The 26,557-nt window shown below is 33.1% G+C and overlaps 1 protein-coding gene across 1 annotated transcript in view; it reads right to left on the bottom strand.

Moving 5' to 3' along the window:
* yl (Putative vitellogenin receptor yl) overlaps positions 1–26,557 on the bottom strand; it is a 147,025-nt gene that overhangs the window by 55,265 nt on the left and 65,203 nt on the right. The window contains exons 10-14 of the mRNA XM_072540372.1: positions 18,233–18,493; positions 15,884–16,028; positions 8,604–8,800; positions 3,994–4,146; positions 68–317 (exon numbers count right to left, since the gene is read on the bottom strand). Of these exons, the coding sequence (XP_072396473.1) occupies positions 68–317; positions 3,994–4,146; positions 8,604–8,800; positions 15,884–16,028; positions 18,233–18,493 (1,006 nt within the window). The remainder of the gene's footprint in view (positions 1–67; positions 318–3,993; positions 4,147–8,603; positions 8,801–15,883; positions 16,029–18,232; positions 18,494–26,557) is intronic.

Here is a 26,557-nt window from a genome sequence, read left to right on the forward strand (position 1 = left end):
GATCTTTAAATAGTCAGTCACAGTAGTAGTAGCAATAGCAAATATTTGGTTATATAAAAAAACTCACCTTAAGCTCTTTAGAATGCAAGTATTGGAATGAGGACAAAGCATCTCTTTATTGTCGCAGGTTAACCTTTTATTACATGTAAAACCATTTGCCGATAGCTCCCATCCAGCTGGACATGCACAAATTATTGATTTGTGGGATTGAAGACAAAGATGACTGCATCCATTATTATTAACACGGCAACCATTAATTTCTAATTGTTTATGTGTCACTGATACTAAGTGAATATTAACGTTATCTTCTTTAAAACCTACAATTAAAATTTGAACGTAAGTATAATTAAATAGTAAAATATTTTTTCAAGTTTTATTAATAAATTAAATCTTATTGTGTTAAAGTTAACAATCAAATACAAATTTAGATCACTTTGTGGTGAAATATCTATCATGAAATATCTAGGGTGTAGAGCTAGTTCGCGTCCGTAGTAGAATAGTACACGTGCATCCTGGGTAACGCTAAATGAACTAGCAAATACTGGCGGTCAGATAATCTCAGAATTTCCTAACCAGAGACACATTGCAAACAATGCCAATAAACGTTATCAGAAGGCAAATTAACAGTAATACAAATGGCCCTTCTCAGGACCCAACGACTATAAAACTCGGAAATAAGATCCGAATTTGTCACTTAAATGTAGAAAGCACATGCTATTCAAAGAGCCAGTACTTATCAAAATTTCTAAAAGATAACAACATCGACCTAGTCGCTCTACAGGAAACACACGTACCATCGATCATACGGCACAGCAACGTACGTTAAATAAAACGTAGAAAACGCCGTTCTTGTTTCCACGTGTATTAATGATAAAATTCACAATGTTGTAAAAATTGGAAGCATCACCGTTACTAACACCTACAATACAAACCACCAGCTATAGCCTGGTCAGCTCCATACACATCCGCACATCCACACACATCCGCACCCATCAATATACGTGGGGGACTACAACAGTCACCATGAGCAGTGGAAATATGAACAATGCAACAGCAATGGGAATGCCCTAGTAAAATGGGCAGAGGACGGGCATTTATCACTTAAGTTTGATGCTAAATACCGACCTACATTCATGTCAGCTACATGGAAGAAGGAGTACAATCCTGATCTATGTTTTGTCTCTACTAAGAAAAACGGGCAACCTCCAGCACTCTCTCGAAAAGTAATGGACGACTTCCCACACAGCCAACACAGCCCAGTGATCATAGAGTCAGGAACCCAGATTTCCATAATCACATCCATCCCTTGCCCACGGTGGAATATAGAGAAAGCTATGTGGGGTAGCTTTTCTGCGGAACTGGACAAGACTCTAGGCTGGATACCTCCTACCATCAGAAATTACAAAAGATTAGTTTGAGCCGCAATAAGCACGGCCAAAAATCATATACCAAGAGGCTACCGAAAAGAATACATTCCTGGTTGGTCCCATATCAGCGAAGAACTGTACCAAAATTTCCTTGAAAGCGGCGATAAAGAATTAGCAGATGAACTGCTCCATAGACAAAAATGGACGGAAACGGTAGAAAGTCTTAATTTTCAAACATCAAGTAGGCAAGCATGGACACTACTAAGAAAATTAGGAAGCGAAACTCCCATAACAAGGGACAAAACAACAATTAACCCAAACACTATTGCCTCACATCTGGTATCGACATCTAGAGCCCCGAAAGACAAGCCACACAAAATCAAGGTAAAACGTGAGCTCAAATTTTAAAATTCCAATCTGCAGAAACCGAATACTTCCGCCCTTTCACTTACGAAGAAGACACTATAGCTCTCAAGGATGTAAAGCCAGGTAAAGCCTTAGGTTTTGACAATATTCATCCCGAATTCTTAATTAACAGCAGCAAATACGCGAAAGAATGGATGGCCCACTTTTTCACAGACATTATGAAGACCGGTACCATACCACAGGAACTCAAACGCTCGAAGATCATTGTTATATTAAAACCAGGGAAACCAAATGATAACAACCCTAAGAACTACAGACCAATAGCTCTACTATCGGCGACGTTCAAGCTACTAGAACGACTTATCTTCAACAGAAGTAGTCCAAAGCTACTTGAATCAATACCGGTTGATCAGGCAGGTTTCCGACCGAAAAGTAGCTGCGCAGATCAGGTTCTTTCACTTACCACATTTATTGAGGCAGAGTTCCAGAGAAAACTTAAAACTGCAGCCACATTCATAGACCTAATAGCGGCCAACGATACAGTCTGGAGAAAAGGCATGATATACAAGCTCCTCTGTACAATCTCCTGTAAATCCACCGCTCGAATAATCAACAGCATGCTAGCCGACTCAAGTAGTCATGGGAACTGAAATCAGCACCCAAATAAAACTAAAGAATGGACTGCCTCAGGGATCTGTCCTAGCTCCTCTTCTCTTTAGCCTGTATATCGCTGATATACCAGAAACCAGATCAAGGAAGTTTGGTTATGCCGATGACTGGGTTCTTGCAACAAGGTGTAAGTCATTTGAACAAACAAAAGAAATCCTCACGGCGGACTTGCACACAGTGGGAAAGTATTTCCATAAATGGAGGCTCCAGCCAAGCGCTGCCAAAACAGAGGTTTCCAGTTTTCACCTCAATAACAAGCTTGCAGGAAGAACACCCAACATCCAATTGGAAAACACCACACACGCCTAAAATAAAACACCAAAGTACCTTGGGGTGACTCTTGACATAATCCTATCTTTCAAGGAACATCTGTCAAAAACAGCGGAAAAACTTAAATCCAGAAACAATATCATCCAAAAGCTTTGCGGCACAACATGGGGAGCATCGGCTTCCACCTTGCGATCATCTGCCCTGGGCCGCGGAATACTGCTCTTCAGCCTGGTTTAACAGCCCACATGTACACAAAATAGATGCCCAATTGAACAGTACAATGAGAATGATTGCTGGTGTTATCAAATCTACTCCTACGCAATGGCTCCCAGTACTGAGCCACATTCCATCACCCAAACTACGGCACATAGACTCCCTCACTAGTGAGTACAGAAAGATAATTAGTAACTAGATCCTGCCAATCCATCAAGATAAAGATGCTGCCAACGGTAACAGTCTACGCTCCAGACGACCGCCAATAAAAACAGCACAGACTTCTGTGGAAAATGAGTTCAACTGAACGACTACTTGGACTCTAGAATGGATGGAACAACAAAATAACAGCTTACTCTGCATCACACAAAAACCACCAGGTTTTGACTTACCACGCCACATATGGACTATGCTGAACCGAATCAGAACCCAACACGACAGATGCGATTACATGATGCACAAATGGGGTAAACGACCATCCCAACTCTGTGACTGCGGACAACCACAAAACATCTGTCATATTACAGAACAGTGTCCCACAAAATCCTATCAAGGCAGGTCAGAGGATTTCCTAATGGCCACTCCAGAGTCGATAGACTATATAAATAAGTTAGATGTTCATTTGTAAACATATATGTGTTATGTTTTATACAAAATACACGTAAATTTAAATGTAAATGTGTCAAGTGCCATACGATAAATAAAAATAAATATCATCAATATATCAATAATACATCTACAGAATATCTATCAAGAATATCTAAACATAACAAATACTGACACTATTCAAGAAAAATAGTAAAGCAAAAAACTCTATATAAAAAAGCAGTTTATGGTCAGTAGTGAAATTGTTTAAAAAACAAGGAATAATGAAGAATCTGCAACAGATAAAAGAAACCGTATACTAATAAAATTAATTCAAAAAAATCAACATAGATTTTTTTTTATTTTAAGTAGTTAAAATTGTTTCGATTTTTAGACGTAATTTCGTTTGTTCAATACGAAAGCTCAAATGGCTCGTATACAATTTAGTATTAAAAAATTAGATTAAAATTTTAATAACATTTTATTAATGTATAGTGGGTATTCCTATAAGATTTAAACTCACCTAAAGTAATTTTCTTCTCATAAGACTCACTAGATCTTTTTTCAGACCAATATAAATCCTTGGAGTCAATATTTGTCCACAATATATCATCTTTCAAAACCGCTAAACTTACTGGATGAGTAGTCAGAGTACGAAAATGATGTCTATCGTCACCTAAAAATAAAAAACGTATAATTACTATAGACAGGAATTGTAATTAATATGTATACGGGGATGTTTATGTATACGACTAAATGAGAATCTATATTCATAGCCTCTTCTCTTGGTTTGCATCAGTTGGTACTGCTCTAACTGTAATATTATAATTTTGACTAATGTTTTATATAATGTGTCCAATACGGCAGGTTCTTCACAGTCCTTTAATCTTAATTAGTTCATACACTTTCTCAGCTAATTTTTTTATCTCAAAATTGGAACTTTTTTTTATTTTTCTGCAGAACTGTTACTGTTTAAATTCAAATATGGTTGTGTAAATTAATCGATAGATTTCTCCTCCCTGGAACCCTACGATTTCTATAACACCAATCAGAGAATGGATCTCGGAATCAAGAGCGTGGGCGTCGATAAGATGGAACAGGCGCAACTCGAAAGTGGACAGTGGAAAGTGGTAAAAATTTACCATTGAAGTTACCGGTAAGTCCACAACTAGTTTTACCATAACCTGTACATTGTTAAGATTGTTTACTGCAACAATTTAAAACTTGATAATTGTTTGCACCTATGAGTTAAAGTTCATGTATATCACCTGGGCTATTGAAGGAAATTTAGTTGATATTAATTTACTACTACTACTACTAAGGATTTCCACAGTTTTCACTGTCTTCCTTCACTCAACCGTTTTCTCCAATTTTCCCTGTCATTCCAGTCTCCATCTCGCAGGGTTCTTTTCTCCATAGCCTCGTCGATTTCATCTCTGAATGACCTTCGGGGTCTTCCTCTCTTTCTTCTTCCAATCGGGCTCCATTCTGTGATTTTGTTTATCCAGCGTCCTCTGTCCGCTCTTCTGACGTGGCCGTACCAGGATAGTCTCTTCTCCTCTATATAGTCGATTATGTCTGATTGCACTCCCATTCTCCGCTTAATCTCTGCGTTTTCAATTCTGTCTCTTTTTGTAAGTCTACAGCTTCTCCTCAGGAACTCCATTTCTACTGCTCTTATTCTACCTCTATTTCTCTTGTTTATTGTCCAGTTTTCGGACCCATATGTCAGGATACTTCTTGTCAGGGTGTTATATATTCTCTTTTTTGTCTTTATCGTAATGTTCTTATCCCACAACACTGAGTTTAGTTGTCTTATACAGTTTCTTGTTTGTCTCAGTCTGTTGTTTATATCTTCTTCTGTTGTTCCCTGGTTCGATATTATGGTTCCTAAATACTTGAATTTATCTGTTCCATTTATTTGTCTTCCCTCGTCTATCTCTAGGTTTCTCATATCCTTGTTTTCTGTTGTTAGGTATTCGGTTTTCTCTAAGTTTATTTCCATTCCGTTGTTTTTATATTCTTCTTCTAGTTTTCTGAGCATAAAGCTGAGATCTTCTTCATCTTGTGCGATGACTACTTGATCGTCGGCAAAACTTAAGGTGTATAGGTATTCGTCTCTTACTGGTATGCCCATTCCTTCGCACTTTCTCCTCCATGGTTTGAGTGTCTTTTCCAAGAATATTTTAAACAGAGTAGGGGACGTAGCACAGCCTTGTAGAAGTCCTTTTGTCGTCTTAAATGGATTGTAGGCTTTATTTCCACATTTAATATTTATTTATTTAATTTATTAATTTAATTATTATTAATTATCTCGTAATAGATCATTGTTTGTTTAATTCGCCACAGTTACAATTCTTTAATATTATATTAAATTTATTATTTCTTTGAAAGAATGTTTGTACATTAGTTTATCCTATATATGAGACATTGATACGAGCAAACTCAACAATTGACTAAAAAAAAATTCGTAAAGTATGTCCTAAAAGTATTGGCACAAAATTCCTCGGCTTTAATATTAACAAAAAAAATAATAATATAAGTTGCCTTTTGAAACAAAAGTTTGTTTACTGTCAGTTAAGATTTATTTACTTTGTAGTTTTCGCTTTAAGATGTCTTATGAAAAAGTATCTAAAAGTTGGTTGGGCGGGTACCCAAAGCTTAAATCTGATGAATATTCCAAAATGAAAATATTTTACTCAGAATCATTTATAGAACAATAGCGGAATGCGAGCAAGAAATACCATATCTAAATCTTTCAAAAAGTTAAAAACCGCAGTAGGTACCACCAATACAGATCTAAGATGTAAGATTACGATATTGTTGGGATTTAAAAGGAATGGTCTTCAATATCAAAAGCGATGTAAGTTCCCCAAATACTCTCAAGCGCAACTCCTTCGTGTACCAAGATGCTGTCGTCAACTGAGGCGGGTTCACTTTGTCGATAAAAAAATTAATATTTCAGATGATGAAAAGTATTTCACTTGAAGTAGTTCTAAAATAATAAGAAACGATGGATTTTATACATATAAACAAAGCCTTCTTTAGAACATTCCTCCATTCCGTCCTAAATATAATAGCAGTCCTCCATCCTTTACCTTCAATTATTACAGTTGTCATTTTTTAAGTTGTCGGTGGGATTTTAAGTCATCTTGCAAGTTGTCCAGGTACCTAGCTTGTCCAGCTTCTCCGAAACTTCTATATAACTCAAAGTTGTAGCATTTTCTCCACAAACTCCGCACATTTAATCTTCCGAATATTGTTCTTAGAATCTTTCGCTACAACCGCTTAAGAAGGTCTTGGTCATTCTGTGTGAGTGGCCACATTTTAGCTTCATAAGTTGAAACTGATCTTATTAGTGTTCTATACATGGTCAGTTTAATTCTTGGAACTTTTGTCATTTTTTTTCCGAACCATAATAACATTTATTGACAATGACTATTTTTCTTTTGATTTCTTTGCGGACATTGTTGTTCTTAGTCACTAACTAACCTAGGTATATGAAGGTATCCACACGTTATAACTCCATATCGTTATGTATAACTCCGTATCGTATTAGTGTAGGTGTCTGATTGTCAGACTTGGAGACGTACACATAGTTCGTTTTTTGAGCATTTATTTTTAGTCCCATTTTCAGACGCCCTGAACTATTAAAAAGCTTCTTTTAGGGAGTTTGTGGATCTAACGATTATGTCAATGTCATCTGCATATCTATTATACCTTCTTAATGCACCGCCTTCTACCGAAGGTCGATGGTCATCAAACGATATCTTTATCTATTTTGTACCGTATGTATTATGTTTGCAGCTTCTGGTATTTGGAATCATTCCCTTAAGTTTCTTAGTCAATATTTTTAAATATATAGGTTGCGGATGCTTAAGAGCATATAAATTTTTATAATTCTGGATCTTGCTATTTCAATTCGGATCTTGATCTCTACGTCATGGTCCCGCTTCATTTGCTGTGTGTCCCAGATATTTAATGAGACAACCAATATGCAGCTTCTTGTCTCAAGTTCTTTTTACTAATCCTATAAATTTAGTTTTCTTCCTGTTAATTTTTATATTAAATTGGTTGCCTGTAGTATTTATTTTACTGAGACATCATCTGTACATTTTTTTATGTTATCCGCTAGTTTCACAGAATTATCTGCATACCGAAGATTACTTATTGGTACGCCATTAATCTTGATGCCTTCATTATACTCTTCCAGTGCCTCTTGAAATATGTTTTCATATATAGGTTAAAAAGCAGTGACAAAATAATGCTGCCCTATCTAACCCCGTTAGAAATGGTTAAGTTTTCCATATTGTATGTTGGCTGGTTGATTCCAATACAGATTTTTAATAATCCGGATATCCTTAGTATCAAGTCCTGAAAGATGTATTAGTTCTATAATTTTGTCATGTCTGATAGTGTCGAAGGGTTTCTCATAGTCAATAAAGCAGGCGTAAACATATTTTTGTTGACCCGGGCATTTTTGCATTGCAAAGAGGGGCTCTCCTCATCTAAAGCCGAACCGTGTTTTACCTATACTTTGTTCTAATTTTTTGTTGCTCATTAAACTAAGGCGATATTCACAGCACATCTTAGAATTTAATTTCTTGTGAAGAGTCACAAACGTAGATTTCAACCAGTCCGATGGAATTTTACCGGTTAAATATTGTACCAGTCGTATAATTCTGATACTCAAGAATAATATTTTTCAGTGCAAGGTTAAAAAGGAAGCACGATAGATAGTCCATCACCTTGTCTTAATCCATTTTTGTAGCGGAAGGACCTTGAGGTGCCGTTCTGGATTTTGACTATACTATATATGCGTATTAATTCCATTAGCTTAACTATCTGGAACGATATATGGAATCTAATGCCAGGAACAGTACCTGGAATAGCCCTCGCTCTATTAGCAGAGTAATTTGAGTCAGTATAATAAACTCTGTAATTATTTTTTGTATTCCCTGATATTAAAAAAAAATCTATTAAAAAAGTATAATAAAACTTATTTTGTAATTTATATTTTATTAGTGCCTATAGTTTACTTCAGGTTCTATTTTTTATTATTTTTTTGTCTTTCTTTATTAAACTCACTTAAGAAATAATGTTATTTAAAAATAATTGAATATAAAATCTTACCGGTCACACTCGTAGATTCGATAACACCAGTACTTAGATCCGCAAAGAAAATTCTATAAAGACTGTGGTCATACACTACATGGACTGGGCCCACTAATCCGCTTTCGATGACGTGAGTTCTTCCGGTACCATCCATGAATAAACGATCGATGTGACTATTTCCTGATTTTCCTTGTTTAAAACTTACAAACATGATACTGAAAATGAGAAATAAGTAAATATAAAATTTATTATATTTTAACTTTAGTGACAAATTAGACAAGAATTTAATTAATACTAAAACTATAAATCTATAATATTTATCGTTTAAGGGAGGTTACAGCTAAAACAAAAGGATATTGCTGAATTATCCTTTTATTGAAAAACGTTTCATATATTAATTCAAGAACATCATCAGCTTCTTGTCTAAAAGTAAAGAGACACTGCGACAGTGTTTCATAGTCTCTCAAAGGATACAATATGATAAACCTACATAATGTGTAGCTCTAACGATTGATCTTAACATTAGCAAAGAGTTGCTTTAAATATAAATGAAATATAAATAAATTCCCCACTCATAAGGAAAAAAGAGAATCAAGTCGTAAAATCCAAAACTATTTTAATTTTAATATAATAATAATAATGACAAGATCCCCATATGTTTTATAGATCTAACAAAGGCTTTCGATCGCATCCAAGTCAAAGACGTATTGCACCTACTGTATAAAAGGAATATACCAATCAATATTATACAAACTATCTACTTCTATAATCGAATACAGGCAAGATAAATGGAAAACTAACACAGTGTATACACAGTACAAAGCGGAGTCAGGACTCGTTAAGCCCACTTCTTTTTAATATAATAATGGAGGAAATAATACAAGCAGTACGTAAAGGTCATGATTACAGATTGGCAAATAAAGAAATCCAAATCTTATATTATGCAGACGACGCCGCATTATTCGCAGAGATAGAAGACGAGCTCCAAAGATTAACATATATCTTGAATACAACAACCAAGAAATACAATATGATAATATCAGCAGAAAAAACCAAATGTATGACAACATCTAAATACCCACTACGATGTAAAATCGAAATTGATGGGAAAATAATAAAGCAGGAAGCAAGGTTTAGATATCTGGGAATAGATATAACTAGTTACGGAGATGTTAAAGAAGAAGTAGGACAACCAAGTTAAAAGCAAGTAAAGCGGCGGGATCTCTTAATGATACAATCTGAAAGAACAAACACCTAAGACAAGACACAAAAACAAGAATCTATAAAGCAGCAATTAGACCTATATTAACATACACGGCGGAGACAAGACCTGACACATCTAAAACGAGACGACTACTAGAGACAACAGAGATGAAAATACTCCGACGAATATCAGGGAAAAGTATGTTGCATAGCAGCAAACAGGAGTGGAACGAACACATTAGTAGAATGGCAGAGGATAGGATAGGACGAATAGCACGAGATAAGTATAAGTCACCAAATACAAAGAAGTATTGGTAGACCAAGAAAAGAAAAAGATGGTGGGATAATTTAAACAATTTAGGAGACTAATATTAAAAAAGAAACAGGCTTTAATGCCTACATACAAGAAGGAAGAAGAAGAAGAAGAAGACAAGATCCTTGAACATGTGCGCATTATTTGTATAAATTAAAAAGAAAACGTTTTTTTTTGTAAATAGTGTTGATTTCTATTTTAGGTAAAAAGTTATAATTTATCAAACGATAAAAGTTAGCAAAGGCACTTGTGAACTGAATAAACGATGAAGCCAAAATTGCTTAGGTCAATTCAATAATGACAATCGTGGATTGTGGTTATAATTTCACACACAAGAAATCAGTGGAGAAGCCGGTGTAGCGTTTAGCGATTTATTTGAATATTTATGGAAATATTATATTGGGATTATAGCAATAATGGACTATAGTTATACAATCAACATTCATAAACTGTCAGAAAGGTAGACAAAAACTCAAATGGTGTGTTAAAATATGGGAAAGAAGGTCCATTCAGAGCAATGTAACATGAAAAGAAATCCTAAGATAATTTGGAAGAATATTGCTAGTGTTATTAGAAAACTATTACTGAAATAGTTGGAAAAACCTTTAAAAATAAGTTAAACGATAAAGAAACCTACTAGTGGTAAAACGAAGATAAAGCAGAAAAGAAAACTATATAAACAGTGGAAAGGGAAGACGCTTAAAACTATAAGTTCGCCAAAAAGGACTAAAATGTAGCAGTAGTAAAAGCTAAAGCATAAGCGTATACAAATCAATTATCTCCCAATTATCTTAAACAACCGCATTGTTCCTAATAAGAAAACACCTAAATACCAAGGTTTAAACCTGGACGTCAAACTCAAATGGAAGGAGCATGTTAAAAAGAAAACTGAATAGTTGAAGATAAAGTACAAAAATATGTATTGGCCGATAGGTAGGTACTCTCAACTTTCCATCCAGAACAAATTTACAACTGATTTACAAACAAATATTGAAACCGGTGTGGACATATGGCCTATAATTATGGGGCTGTACCAAAAAAAAAGTAATTATAGAAATTAAGAAACGCTCCAGAAGCGAATACTAAGGAATATTGTAATTGCTCCTTGGTATGTTCGGAATGACGATTTACGTAGAGATTTTAAAGTCGAATCTATTCCAAATTAAATTAAGAAAGTCACTAGGTGACATTAAGAGAGGCACCATAAGCATCCCACCATAAAGTACTGAAGCTTCTTGTCAACCAACCCTAGATCCGAAGGCTCAAGAGGACTAAACCATTCTAGCTTGTGTAATGTGTGAAGTTGTGCAAGGCTTAGTTAGTGTTGTCCATTGTAGCCACAAGAAGAGCGTGAGCAATTAGTTAAAAGCAGAGTCGGTGCTGTGCTATGTGGCCACAACAAAGAAGTGGGCTTTTTTGTCAAAAAAGCTAGGATGGACCAGGTGACATCTAGTTTACAAACAGTCTTAGGAAAATTGGTTAAAGAAAAAATGCTGATTAATCTTGTAGATTAGGCGTATTCTTATTGTTTAAAATTAAAAAAATAAAAAAATAATAATTTGATTTTTATTTCTTAGCATATACATTTTTATTGTCTCTTTTATAATTGGTTTTTTCTTTCTGTACTAGTCTTTTTCTTCTTTTTTATTTCTTCTCGTATCTTTGTTACTACCATGTAATGGTCGCTGCCTATTTCGGGTCCTCTCTGTACTTTTGCATCCATTACTCTTCTTTTATCATTGCTTTCAACTAGTATATAGTCAATTATGTATTTTTTATTTCGACTTTTTACTTCTTTAGTATACTTGTGGATTTCCTTGAGTTTAAAAAGTGTGTTCGTTATTGTCATATTGCTTAAAGTGCAAAATTCTAGCAATCTCCTTCCATTGGTATTTTTGGTCATTTATCCATATGGTTCTATATAAAGAACCGATTTAAAGAACCAAAAACTAAAAGAAGACTGGCTTAGGAGGCAAACCATCTAGGAACTCCATTTACACTAAAGTAACGTCACGATGGTATGAACAGGCTAAACTACGAGAAAGATGCAGGTGTGGATGATATATGCAGTAAACAAATAAAATAGGCCAAGGTACAAGAAAATGGATCTTGCAGCTCTATAATACAATATTGACAATTATATCGACGAATTTTTAAAATATCGCAGATTGTTTATATTATTATTTAAAAAGTGTTTACAAGAATGAACAAGTAGGAACACAGTTGAGATACATAGAAAAGTTAAGTCAATTGTCTTAAGACAGTCACCTAAGAGTACCTAGCATTGATTGAAATTACTTTCATTCCTTCTTCTTATTAGAATGTTCCAAACACTGAGAATAGTCTTTTTTTCTCAAACCAGACAGCATTAAGTAAACCCAACCCTTTTTGTTGTTTGGATGAGTACAATACTTAGATTGACGTATTGTTTCACACTTCATGTCATATGTGTGTCACGGTCTTCAACGTGTACACATTCTAGTGATTTTACATAATCACTAGGTTAATTAGATCTTTTTATATATAACATCATGTGTTAAAAATTATTACTATTTTCAATGGATAATGGACCGAGTGGGTGTTTACCAATTCCTCTACATTTCTTTTCGTGAATCTCCTATTTTCTTTCTTGTTGTGCAACATTAATATTATATAAAATTAAACCAAATAATATAACTTTTCTTTTAACCATATATAGCGTATACAGGGATGAGTGCCTTAAGAACCGGCAAAATAACGCAAAAGATAGAAAACATAATACGTTGTGAAGTAAAAAGAGATGAAAGTAGTAGAGGTGAGAAATTATGGATATAAATCTATAATTTACTTTACATTACATTAGAATTATCGAAAATTTCCCACCTTTAGACGTTAGCTTATGAGCTGGTTGACTTCAGTCATAGTAATACGTATCACGTAATGTAAGTAAAAACAGTTTAAGTAGGAGTATTTTTTTATCCAAAATTAAAGTATTGATCAATAATAAACTATGATTTGAGACGTCGCATACACTCTTCTCAATACAGAATTATCATAGCTTGTTATTCTGTATTCGTCAACACAGAATTAATTATCAAATTGCTACTAATTAAACTGTTTACTTACATTTGCTTTATTGCCTTCAATCAGTTTTTATTTTATGCGAAATTTAAAAAATGTTAATGTTCGACGTCAAACTTGTAATATTATGACTGAAGTCAACTAGCTCATAAGCATAAGCTAACGTCTAAAGGTGGGAAACTATCGATAGTCCTAATATAATGTAATGTAAATGTAATGTAAGGTTTCTATCGATAGTTTCCCACCTCTACTACTTTCATCTCTTTTTATTTCACAACGTATTATGTTTTCTATCTTTTGCGTTATTTTGCCGGTTCTTAAGGCACTCATCACTGTATATAAAATTGAGCACATCGCTTATTCTAAATTAATGTCAGGATATGTTTTAACCGATACGAATGCATTATATATCTCTTGTTTATCATTATGTAATCAATTTAATTTGTTCTACTCGTGTTGTATTTTTTTGAGTATGCATTGGGAATGTTAAAGAGTTTTTGGAACTAGAAAAAAGATTTTTTGAATATATTTAATATTCTCGCGAATAGTAAGGAACTAGTATAAGAAGATGTAATATACAGAACAAATATGCATATATATATATATATATATATATATATATATATATATATATATATATATACAAAACCACCAGTTTAGTAGGGCTGCAGTCAGGTTGGCCGAGATGTTAGAGAAACACTCATTTGACTTTTTGTCAAGCGTTCGGAATAGTTTTATTCCTTTTTCAAGACATTGTAATATAAATAAAAATGTGTAAATGTTTACAAAATATCATAATTTGTCAGTGCAACTTACTAGTCGTTGAGATTATTTAAAATAAACTTTGACACTCAACATTAACAACACAAATATAAAATTAATAATGGACAATACATTCTAAAAATTTGGTCAGGATAGTAAAACTTAGTTTATTTGATGACATCTTTTGATAGTGTGTTTTAACTCTGATAGATAGAGAACAGAAAGAAAAAACAATGTGATTAAAATGTAATTAGTTGTTCTTAATATTGTATTTATTTTCAAGAAACAAGAGGCTCATATTGGGTAGTTTTTTATTTTTAATTATTAAACCTGTCTTAATGGTATCCAACCAGTTATGTATACAAGAATATGTAGAGGTTAATATTTATTTTATTTTTGATGCTTTTCCAGTTAATAACAATAAATGTTGCTCAATTTATCTATGTCAGATTTTTTATTTATGCAAGATGTACTAGATGTTATGAAACACATTTCCAAGGAAACATGTTTTGCATGATTTTTTCTTTTGCCAGATTATAGCTTGATAGTTTCTGGATGTTCTTTTAGAACCGAAGCTTTACGCAAAGAAAATGTATCAATTTACTCTTGGGCTGAACACGAAATGAAAAAGTCTTCGAATGAAATAGCCTCTGCAGTATTTGAAGAACTTGAGTGCAGATCTAGATCTGGTTACTTTGAAGGAAAAGACACCTTAAGGCTGGTAGCTGATGGGTGTCCAGGCCAAAACAAGAATAGTATTGTATTAACAATGTGCATTGCTTGGCTGCAGAGGACTAAAAGTTCAATCGCAACAGTGGAGCTTTTGTTTCCTGTTACCGGTCACTCATATATGCCTAGTGATAGAAGTTTTGGTGGCGTAGAACGTCAGTGTAAAGAAAATAGATACAATTGTGTAGCTTGAAAAGTATCATTCAGAGTTTAATAAGCATGGGACAGTCAAACTTTTAGGAAAATACTGGACCAACCAAGATTGGAAGTCAGAAGCTAAAAACTGTGTTAAAGACCCAACAAATCTTCATTTCAAAATTTCACAAGTCGAAAAGTTAATTCTGACCAAGAAACAAGAGACAGTAACTGTCAGTGGCGAACAAAACTACAGTTTTCCAATTAATTTAAGTTTGAGTGTCAAGAGACCAGAGAAAAAAGTGTGGAATATAAACCCAACTGAACTTATGCTTGGAGTCAAAGTGAATGCGTTAAAAATTAAAGACGTGCGCGTTTTATTACAAAAACATTATGGTAAAAAATGGAGTGAAATGGAAAATGTGAAATGGTATCATGAAGTGATAACCAATAATAAAATGATGCCTGAAAATCCACTTCCTGAATGTGAGTACTTAAATAATGCAGAATGTGATGAAGTCATGGAAGTCAACCAAGTTGTAGTGGACTTTTTGATTCAGAATTATTGTAAGATTCAGGTATTATCTACCGATCAAGCTGATATCTAAAGAACTTTTGTTGTTAGTGTATTGATCGGGTTTTTAAATTTTATTGACAAATATTGTATTAGCCCAATAAATTATTAATATTTTTAACACATATTTCAACTTTTTTAATTTTCACCAAAAAAATCTTCAGTATAGGGCAAGCCCTGATGCATTGCTACTGATATTTTACTGCTGACTTAAGATATCAGCAATATCAGCATCACTATCAGCAATATTTTGGTGACAAAAACGACTACCTCCACATGTTGGTTACAAACACGGCGAACTCCATATTTCAACGTTAAATATTCCTTTAACTACAGTAAAAAAGCATAAATATTGTTATTCCAAGATGCTCTGGAAATAATTGTTAATCAACAAAAAAAAATTCAACAGTACCAATTGTGTGAAAGTAGTTTAAACAATTTGTTACCTATACTGAAAATTATGCTAAATGGAGTTGGCCATCTTTGTAACGAGGCTACAGACATAAAAAAAATTATACTTACCCATCTTCCGGTACCAAAGCAATGCTTTCAGGACTTTCTCCAAAAGTGTCGTGAACAATTATTTTTCTTTCTTGACTATTCATATCAATAATTTCTACAACCAGCCTTTCCGTATCGCAAATGTATAAATTATTACTTTTTGGATCTGCAAAAAAAAAATTTTTAGAATATTATTTATATATAAATTAGAGAAAACATTGTGGGCTTTCTTCAATCAAGTTTTCTTGATATGATTCATTCATAACTTTTACGCGAAGACCTGCTATACGACGATCTCGCTAAAAGGCGACGTTGTCCATGTGTAAAAACCAGGTTTCGCAAATAAATTTTATCGCACGGCAATGCCTAATCTTGAGCTTGTTCTGTTTGGATTAAGTCTTATTAACTTAACAATAAACTAACAATCATAAAGCTTGAATAAGAGCTCCGTTTTTCATGGACATAAATATATTCTAGGGATAAACATGACTTCCAGGGCCGCCGCTACCATGTGTGCCAAGTGCCACCGCACACGGGCGGCCAACAATAGGGGCGGCCAAAAGCAGTCCACTGATGATAAAATACTTTTTTAAAAAGAAAATAAATTCAAATAATTCAATAATAGTAATGATTCAGATAATTCTGTGAACTCTAATATTCCAAACAATAATAATTATTCAGTACGTAATAATACTTAAATGTGTTTCATTTATCATGTATACTTCTTTTTTTCATCCTAATCTAAAAAAAATGTCAGAAAATATTATTTATTGTATGAACTGCCGCCCTTTTGCAGGTACAGTCATAAAGCAGTTTTGGGAATACTTTTTAATTCAAAGCAGCTGGCGGCTTTCGGACTTCAGTTATTTGAGATTTCCCACGTAGATACTTTACAAGAATTTAGGCAAGTGGTAGTAAAGTTTCTGTTATAATATTGTTCCTATGGTTATGTTTATAGATGGGTTATATATCTTATGTTCAGTCTTAGTTGAGAATTCGATGAATTTAGACACGTTTTTGATAAACGATTATGTTTTGTAAAATATAGTAGTGTACCCGTTTCTATTGCACAGATATCAGAGCAATTTTATTCGTATACGCGTTACGGCTACATATTATTTGGAGAAACATTATTTGGACAACTTATTTGCAGTGTTTTTGGATTTATTTTGTTAAATTCGCCCGGCTTCGTTCTTAAGTGGTACTTTCAAAATGTCCGAAAGAAAAAGAAAACGACTTTCAGGTTTTTAATATAGAAAAATAAAAGAGGCAAAAACTGAGGAGAAAAAAAACTTACCGGTACACTGGAATCATTTTTGATAAAAAACATACATGAAAATATGGAAGACTCGGATATAAATTTAGGACCTTCAACTTCAAGCGAACTCCAAACCATAGAAAAAAGTACCAAACAATTTCATATTCCTGCGGATAGAGACGGATGATTTGATGACAATAATAGCGATAGTGCGAGTGCTGATGCTGAAACGCCTAAACCTGAAACCACCAACCAAGACAGAACAATTAATGTTCCAGTTAATCTGGATTGCAGTGTAGGAAGCTCCAGCATATACTTGGTTTCAGATGATGCCGGAAAATGGCCTGCAAATATGAATCCAAGTGAAGTCCAATTTGTTGTTGAAAATTTTCCTCAGCAAATTACAAAAATTAACTTCCCCAGAGATACAAATAATAGGAAAGATTCAGAAACTTATTATTATCGCACATTACCTAATCAATACCAAATTCATCGCCCGTGGTTACTTTGCTCATTATCACTAAATAGTGTTTTTGTGCACCTTGTAAACTGTTTTGTTGTGATGAAAACAGCCGACAATTACTTAGTGGAATTAATGGGGTAAGTGACTGGCAACATTTAGCTATTATTTTAAAAAGACATGAATCCGGTGCAGCTCATATAAAATATTCTCAAACACTGTTTAAACTGTCTACAACATTAAAAAAAGGATTAACAGTTGACTCTGCTCATCAAAAATTATATGAAGTGGAGAAAAAACATTGGGGCGCACGTAGAACAAATAACAATTGTAGTAGCGCTTTTTCCTCAAAGCGCTTTAAAATTTTTTGTACCGTAGCCTTATGGATAGGAGAATGGTTTAGGAAAGTATCGTTGAACAAAGTGGCTATTTTACTATAAGATTTTTTTCTACTGCCGTAACCCCTCATCAATAAAACCGCAATTTGCTATTTTTCTTTAAAAACCTTCTCTAATTTTAGAGCTTTTAAAAACACATAAAACAACTTTATGTTAGGTTTAGTTTAATACAATTTATTTTACAAAACTTTTCATTAAACGTCAGGGTATTGTTAGTTATGTATCGAAAAATTATATATCTAATAAATTCTTACCAAAATCCATTGAAGTAACTCTGCCAATACCGCTGATATCAAGAGTTTTGCTAACGCCTGTAACCATGTTAAGCTCAACTATACTTTTTGTTTCCAAATCGCTAACATACAAAACTTTTTTATAACTGTCATACGCTAAGCTTCCTACGTGTTTCACCAGGTCTGGTAGGAATGTTACGTCGTGTTTGCCTAGAAATTGATGTTTGATTGACACTAAAACATGTCCAGTTCCTCCAACAAGTGCTTGCGTTGGTTGTATTTCTAAAAACATATAAATCAAATATGAGATTTAGTTGGCATAAAAGTAAATATATTATTACGAAAGTTCCGTATTATTAAAATTAAAATTCTAGAATATTCAAGATGCCATCATAAATCCTAAAATGTCTAGTAAAGTCTAGAACGTGGGAAAATGTATATAAACAGATGTTAATATTTTGAACAATATAAAAGTGTTTTTGTGAACAATACAGCAAGATGAATACAGACACTTCAAGACAGAAAACATTTCATTTATTTACATTATTTATGGTTCGTTTCCGAACTATCACTATTACTACATAGCAACCTTCCTTCCTTTAGATGAATTTTTACATTGGATACAGACACTTCAAGACAGAAAACATTTCATTTATTTACATTATTTATGGTTCGTTTCCGAACTACCACAATTACTACATAGCAACCTCCGTTCCTTTAGATGAATTCTTACATTACGAAGAAAAGTAAACATAAAGCTAGGTCAAAATTAAGATGGAAATGCAATGTCTATAAGGATGTTAGGAAAATTGGTCGCTGCTTATCAAAGTGAAACGAAGATCAAGTCTCTATTTTAAGAATTTAGTACTCATTATGATAAACAAAGATCCATCAAGCTTCTCTTCCTAGAGTGCCGTCTCCCTACGAAGGTTGGCAATCATAATGGCTATTTTTATTTTTGAGCTTGCTGCTCTAAACAAATCAATCGATCTGCATTGATACCAATCACGTAGATTCTTCAATCATGAGTTCTGCCTTCGGCCAACAGATCTTCTTCTTTGAATCTTTCCCTGTATTATGAGTCTCAAAATTTCATATTTTGGTCCCCTCATCACGTGGCCTAGGTCTTCCAGTATTTTGGTTTGTATGGTGGTGATTAGTTCTGTTTCTTTACCAACCCTCTCCAATACTTCTTTATTTGTAATTCTATCCATCTATCCATCAAGCACTTCAAGATGACAAGAGCATCAAAGTTTTAAAGATAAAATTAACAAATAGCAAAAAAATGACGAAATTAAAGAATAAAAATTAAAATATCATAACCAACAGATATGAATTACTAAGGGTAGTAAAAGATTTCTATAGACAATTATAGAAAAGTCAACAGAACCGTAATGAGCATCTAATAGAAAAGTTTAGAAAGAAAATTCGGAAAAAAGATTAGTCAACCAAGAATCGATATTGATTCCTTATAGATCAATAGAAGAAATAAGGAATGCACTGAAGAAAATGATAAGAAATAAAGCTCCTAGAGAAGACAATATCTTTATAAAAGCCGCAAAGATTGGAAGAGACTTGTAGAAAATATAAAGAAACTTAATTCAACTTAAATTGGAGCTCTATCAGACATCTTCAAGAGCAACATGCCAAATTATTTGAAAAAGAAGACGTTAGAACAATGTGTAGTTCCAGTCTTTATTGCGCCAAAACATTTTTCTCAACCCAGACCACAGCAACCAAACTAAGAGTAGTCTAAAGAAGAATGAGACGGTCGTTACTTGGACTGGCTCTCAGAGACAGGGTAAGATACAAGGAAATAATAAGGGCAGGCGTCTCAGGTGACATAGAATGCTATCCACATGGCTTAAGTGGAACCGGGCGGGGTGGCCAAAATTATTGACGGTCGGTGGGTCCAAAAAATTACAGTATGAGCAGACAGAAGAATCATAGATAGAATATCTACACGATGGACAGACGTCAAAAGAATCGCTGAAAAACGTCTGCAGGAAGCTCAACACTTAGAACTGGAAGAAATTGGTGGATACCTATGTTTAACTTTGGACGCAGAAGGCTGGATGATGATGATGATGATAAAGGTTTTTTCCCGCATACTAATTTGTTACCATACTAAAAATAGTTAGTAGGTAACCATTTTGTATTATTTTTATATCCCTAACAATATTCCCTTCTCTTGGATACTAAATAAGTAATTCTAATAATGTTTACTAAAAAACATATAGGGTAAGTGCATTGTGGACGTCTTTAAACCTAGGTTTCTGCGTTTAACTTAAATTCAAGGAAGGAACGTCCGCTTGGGTTAATTTTTTCTTTCCACTAGGAAACTAAGTTCCTGTAGGTGGCTGTATACCATGTATCACAAAAAAATTTTATTTCAAAATTTTTAGTAAAAGGTATAAATAAAATACCCAAACGGGCTATATCACAAATACAGAACGTTTTCGGAATGTAAATTAGATCATCAGTGTAACAAAGTGCACATGATATGAGCCACTAAAATATATGGGTGAAAACCCTTTAAATGTTATAAATTTACAAATATGTTACATTATATACTATTAAAAATTAGGATGTTTAAGTTACCGTTGGAATTGGTAACATGGCAACGTATGGGTTTACATCGGTTACTTGGTCCTGAGACAAAGTGTCTTCGAGGACCTGTTGGACCTGTTGATAACAACTGTCGAGTTGTTATCAACAGGTCCTCGAAGACACTTTGTCTCAGGACCAAGTAACCGATGTAGAGCCATACGTTGCCATGTTACCAATTCCAACGGTAACTTAAACATCCTAATTTTTAATAGTATATAATGTAACATATACTTCATCTAATTTACATTCCGTTGCACGTCATCGGCGTCACAGCCTGTGACGTCCCATTATACCAACACGAAACATTTAGGCGGTAAGTATGTTCTTTTTTAGAATCACTTTTGCGGAGTACACTGGCATTACAGCCACTAGACATATTTTATTATATACTCGTATAGTATATTTAAAGAATAAGCTGGAGTAAATTCTTAGAATACTAATCTTCGCACCTCGAAATACATAGGCGTGCACATCTAACTAAAACGTAATCTTAAAAGAAAAGTTTGCGTTAAATTTATTTGGATATTTAGAACAAAGTAATTAATCCAATCCAATACTGGTTTAAAATAAAAAGATATACATAAAAAGAATAAAAATTCTATTATTTGTGAAACATACAGTTAATATAAAATAATAAAATATAATAAATTATACTGAAACGTAAAATACATACACAAAAACTGTAAGTTTTTATATATTCCTATTAGGTAATAAATAATAATATTCTTAATACTAATAATATTGGAAATAAGAATGAAAATTATATTAGCAATAAAAAATAAATAAAAAATAAACAATGAAGTTGTCGGCAGTTAGTTCAAATGTAAAATAAACTTCTTTTCTGAATATCCATAACGTGATTAATACATTTTTGCCAATGTTCAGTCGTTACTTCGGATATTGATTTATGAAAAAGAATAGTAACATCTGACAATTTAAAAGTTGTATTATTTCGAGCAACGTTACTTTTAACTTCGGCCCATACTAATTCAATCGGATTTAGCTCGCAATGATTCGGTGGTAGGCGAAGTATTTCAATTCCTCGTTTTTTGGCTATTTCCTCAATGACATATTTTTTATAATTTTGTTTATTATTCTAATAATTCTGCTTTTGTCATTGTATCGTCAAAGATTAAATTCTTAGAAGTTAACCACATTACAATTTTATCTTTCCTCCATTGAGTAGTTGGTAAACGTTCAACTAATCTAGAGTGGTAACTTGCATTGTCCATCACAATAACTGAATTTTTAGGTATGGATTCAATCATCTGTTCGAAATATTCTTCAAACACGTCTCCGTTCATCTCTTCGTGATAATCACAGGTCTTTTTTGATTCAAACAAAAGTAAACCCTCCTTAAGAAATCCATTCATACTACCTATATGGGTAACAATTAATCGTCGACCTTTACCTGTTGGTTCCTTGAAACCAGGTGAATATCCTTCCAGAAATGCTTGTCGACATGTTTTTATAGTTTGGTCTTTCCAAACTCTCCCTACAGTATGCCCTTCATTAACCCACCTTTCATCTAAATAATAAATGTTCTTATTTTCTGTCCTCATTTTTTTTATTTTTTCGAGGTAGTCTCGTCTCCAACACACAATTTTTTCGGAATCGATAAGCATTGACTGTCTGCCCACTTTTTCATACTTAAAGTTTAACTCATGCAAAACTTTCCAAAGTTTGTCTCTACTTATTGTGGGTAAATCGGGATCGTCGGTAATGGCTTGTAAAACTTTATCTAAAGTTGGTATTTGTTTGTTAAAAAAAAAATGAGTGGACCATTCTACGAATTGCATTTTTGAAAAATTCATCCACATTCACTTTCGACAATTTTGGCCTTCCTGGTCTCGGTTTGGGTGGCGTTATACCAGCTGATTTTTCCTCTTTTAAAATGTTATATACAGTTGATTTTAAATATCCCATTACTTTAGACGAAATTTCAACTATACTATCAACAGTATTGGAAGGATTGTGTTGCTTAAAATAATTGTAGACGTTAAGGATAACACTCTTTTCGTTAAGTGATAAATGATTCAACTTTAATTTTTTAACTGGTGTATAATCACACGTTAATTTCATATTCTATAAACTCACTATTCACTCTTGCAAAAAACAACTGTGTCAGATATCTTCACTCGCTTATAATCGACTAAACAACAATTTTCTGATATTAATGAATGACTATTTAAAGACCATTAACCATTTTATTAATCATTGGTTTTCCAAACAAAATCGAAATTTATACTATTTAAGATAGCGTTCACATTTATCAGAAACCATCTTTCGCTAATCGACTTTTTCTATCTAAACTATCAAAAGACCATTAACTAAATACCTATGTATTTTAAAAGTTTCTTTATTTCTTGTTATTTAATGGGTCATTATAATAACGACAAAAATAACCATAAATAAGGTTACTAAAATAAACAGATTTATATAAATATAATATGCTTTGAAAATGGTTTAAATATCTAACCTAACAAACCGAAACAAATAATGTAATACCCTTAAAGTACGTCTATGACCAGCTGAAAAATCCGTAGCCTGCACAGTTCTAACAATAGCAGGTATTTAAATTTTACGATAGTCCATGTGACATGGAAAAATTTCTATCTAAATAGTTAAACCCAACGTAAAATAAGCTAAAATATTGACGTTGTACGGAAAGCACACGTACTAAAATATGCTTAACAATTTAGTTTTTTTTTCTGAGAATTTACTCCAGCTTATTCTTCAAATATACTATAGAAATAATATTTAAAGATTTCTATTAATGTTAACTTAAAGAAATAAACAATAATATGTTTCATTTAATTTGTATAAATGCACTATAAAGCGTTTTTATGAAGAACATTTATTCGGAAAACGCTGTAACTGTAATCGAACGAAGGTGAAATTTTGGCATAAATTGGTAACACTTATTTGACAGTTGCGGTGTTGACACTTTAGTTTTGTTTTTATTATTAACTTATAATTAAACTATGTTGTTTTTTAAACAAGCGGCTCAAATTGTTTTTAACAAGATTATTTTTTGACTCTTGTTTTGTTTCTATTTATTTACATTAAATATTAGTTTATTTTGTTGTATAATCCACTTTTGAAATAATTATGTGACCTATTTGATTTGAAATGGATTCAGGAATTTTTTATACTTTGGCAACTATGTCAACTTCGATCTCTGACGTAGATAATGACGTGCAACGGTATGTAAATTAGATGGACTGTATTTGTAAATTTATAACATTTAAAGGGTTTTCACCCATATATTTTAGTGGCTCATAGCATGTGCACTTTGTTACACTGATGATGGAATTTACATTCCGAAAACGTTCTGTATTTGTGATATAGCCCGTTTGGGTATTTTATTTATACCTTTTACTAAAAATTTTGAAATAAAAATTTTTTTTTTAATTTTTTCTTTCTCAAAACACCCAACCTCTGGGCCTCCTATCCATCTAGATTGATTATATAGCCATAAGTGGTAATCTATATTTTCCTCGTCCGTCGAAGACGATTTAGTCGAAGACATTCGACTGTAGGTAGTATTTGAATATACAGGGTGTAACAAAAAGGTAGGTCATAAATTAAATCACGTATTCTGGGACCAAAAATAGTTCGATTGAACCTAACTTATCTTAGTACAGATGTGCACATAAAAAAAGCTACAGCACTTTGAAGTAACAAAATGAAACTCGATTGTTTCCAATTTATTTCCAATGTATAGATTTTTTTCAATATATCGAAAACTATTAGAGATTTTATATTGAAAATGGACAGGTGGCTTTCTTATAGCAGGAATATCTTAAAAAAATAACAGTGAAATTTGTACCCCCATGCAAAATTTATAGGGGTTTTGTTCCCTTAAACCCCCAAATGTTTGTATACGTTCCAATTTAATTATTACTGTGGAACCATTAGTTAAACACAATGTTTGTAAAACTTTTTTGCCTCTCAGTACTTTTTCGATAAGTCAGTTTTTATCGAGATGGGACTACTATTATATTTTAAAAACTCTCTAGTCGGTTGTATAACACTTGTTGCTATGATTACTATGTATTTAATAGTAGTATCAAAAATACATGTTGTCAGTTATAAATATTCCAATTGTTGTGCATTTAGATGCAAGACTAGTAGCGGCTCAATTAGATGTTTCTCACATGATAATTTGGAGAAGATTCAAGGAACAGCAGTTTCATCCTTGGCACTTAACACCCGTTCAAGAAATACTGGATGAAGATTATTCTAAAATAATGGGGTTTTGCGATTGGTATTTAACGGAAAACACACAAAATGTCAATTTTAACAATCATGTTATGTTTGCCGACGAAGCTACCTTTAACTGAAATGTCATTACAAACCATCATAACACGCACATCTGGGCAGAAGAAAACCCCCACGCAAAAAAAAAAGTCTCTCATCATCAAAGAAATTTTAAAGTCAATGTTTGGGCAGAAATTGTGGATAATAATCTAATAGTATTTCTTCTAAACAATTTAAACGGTGAAAATTATTCACACTTTCCACAAACCGTGTTACCAGAGTACTTAGACGAGGTCATTCTCGCAGTCAGGAAAAATATGTGGTTTTTACAGGATGGCACTCCAGGACATTACCATAATAAAATACGAGAATATCTTTTCGATCAGTCTTGGGCATAGGATTGGAAGGGGCCCTGATGTGCCTATTTCTTGGCCACCCAGAGGTGCAGATCTTAACCCAATTGACTTTTGCTTCTAGGATTTTATGACAGGGTACGTATATTTCGTACCAACTATGAACGAACAACAACTAAGGAAGTAAATCGTGAAGCTGCACATCGATTTCGTCAGAAGCCCATGATTTTCCAAACTATTTGATTTTCCTTTTTAAAACGGTGTCGAATGTGTATTCAAGAAAATGGAGGTCATTTTGAGAAATGGCAGAAATGGAGGGCATTTGTAAAATCCACCACATATTTGTAAATGGTTAAGTAAGATTATAGAGACCTGGTGAGAATATGAAAATTTATTTATATTTTACGTTGTGTTAGATACTCAGAAATTTTTAAAGATATTAAAAAGAAGCCACATCTCGATAAAAAGTGGCTTATCAAAAAGTACTGAGAGGCAAAAAAGATTTTAAAACATTGTATTTAACTAACGGTACGAAAATAATAATTTAATTGAAACCTATACAAACATATGGGGGGAGTTTAAGGGAACAAAAGCCCCATCAAATTTTTATTTTATTTTTACGGGATGTACAAATTTCACTGTTATTCTTTCTAAAGATATTTCTGTCATAAGAAATCCACATGTCTATTTTCAATATAAAATCTCTAACAGCTTCGATATATTGGAAAAAATCAATTTTCATTTTCTAACTATAAGGGGCTGTAACTTTTTTTATTTGCACATTTGTACTAAGGTAAGTTAGGTTCAATCAAACTATTTTTGGTACCAAAATAGGCGACTTAATTTATGACCTACCTTTGTTGTTACACCCTGTATAAGTTGTTCACATTTACGACAATAAAACCCTTGTAAATGTATCGGATAATCCAATTTTTTTAATCACGCCCTATTTACAACCCTTATTTTCAATGGGTGTTAAAAATGATATTTTTTTCAATTTTTGCTTTCAAATTTTAAAAAATTGTATGGACATTAAATGTTGAAAAAAATATCTAGCTTATTATCACTACTTTATTTTATGGTACACTCAATTTAGTTCAGAAAAAACTTTTATCACGAG

The sequence above is a fragment of the Diabrotica undecimpunctata genome, chromosome 8 (genome assembly GCF_040954645.1).
Source record: "Diabrotica undecimpunctata isolate CICGRU chromosome 8, icDiaUnde3, whole genome shotgun sequence".
Lineage (NCBI taxonomy): Eukaryota > Metazoa > Arthropoda > Insecta > Coleoptera > Chrysomelidae > Diabrotica > Diabrotica undecimpunctata.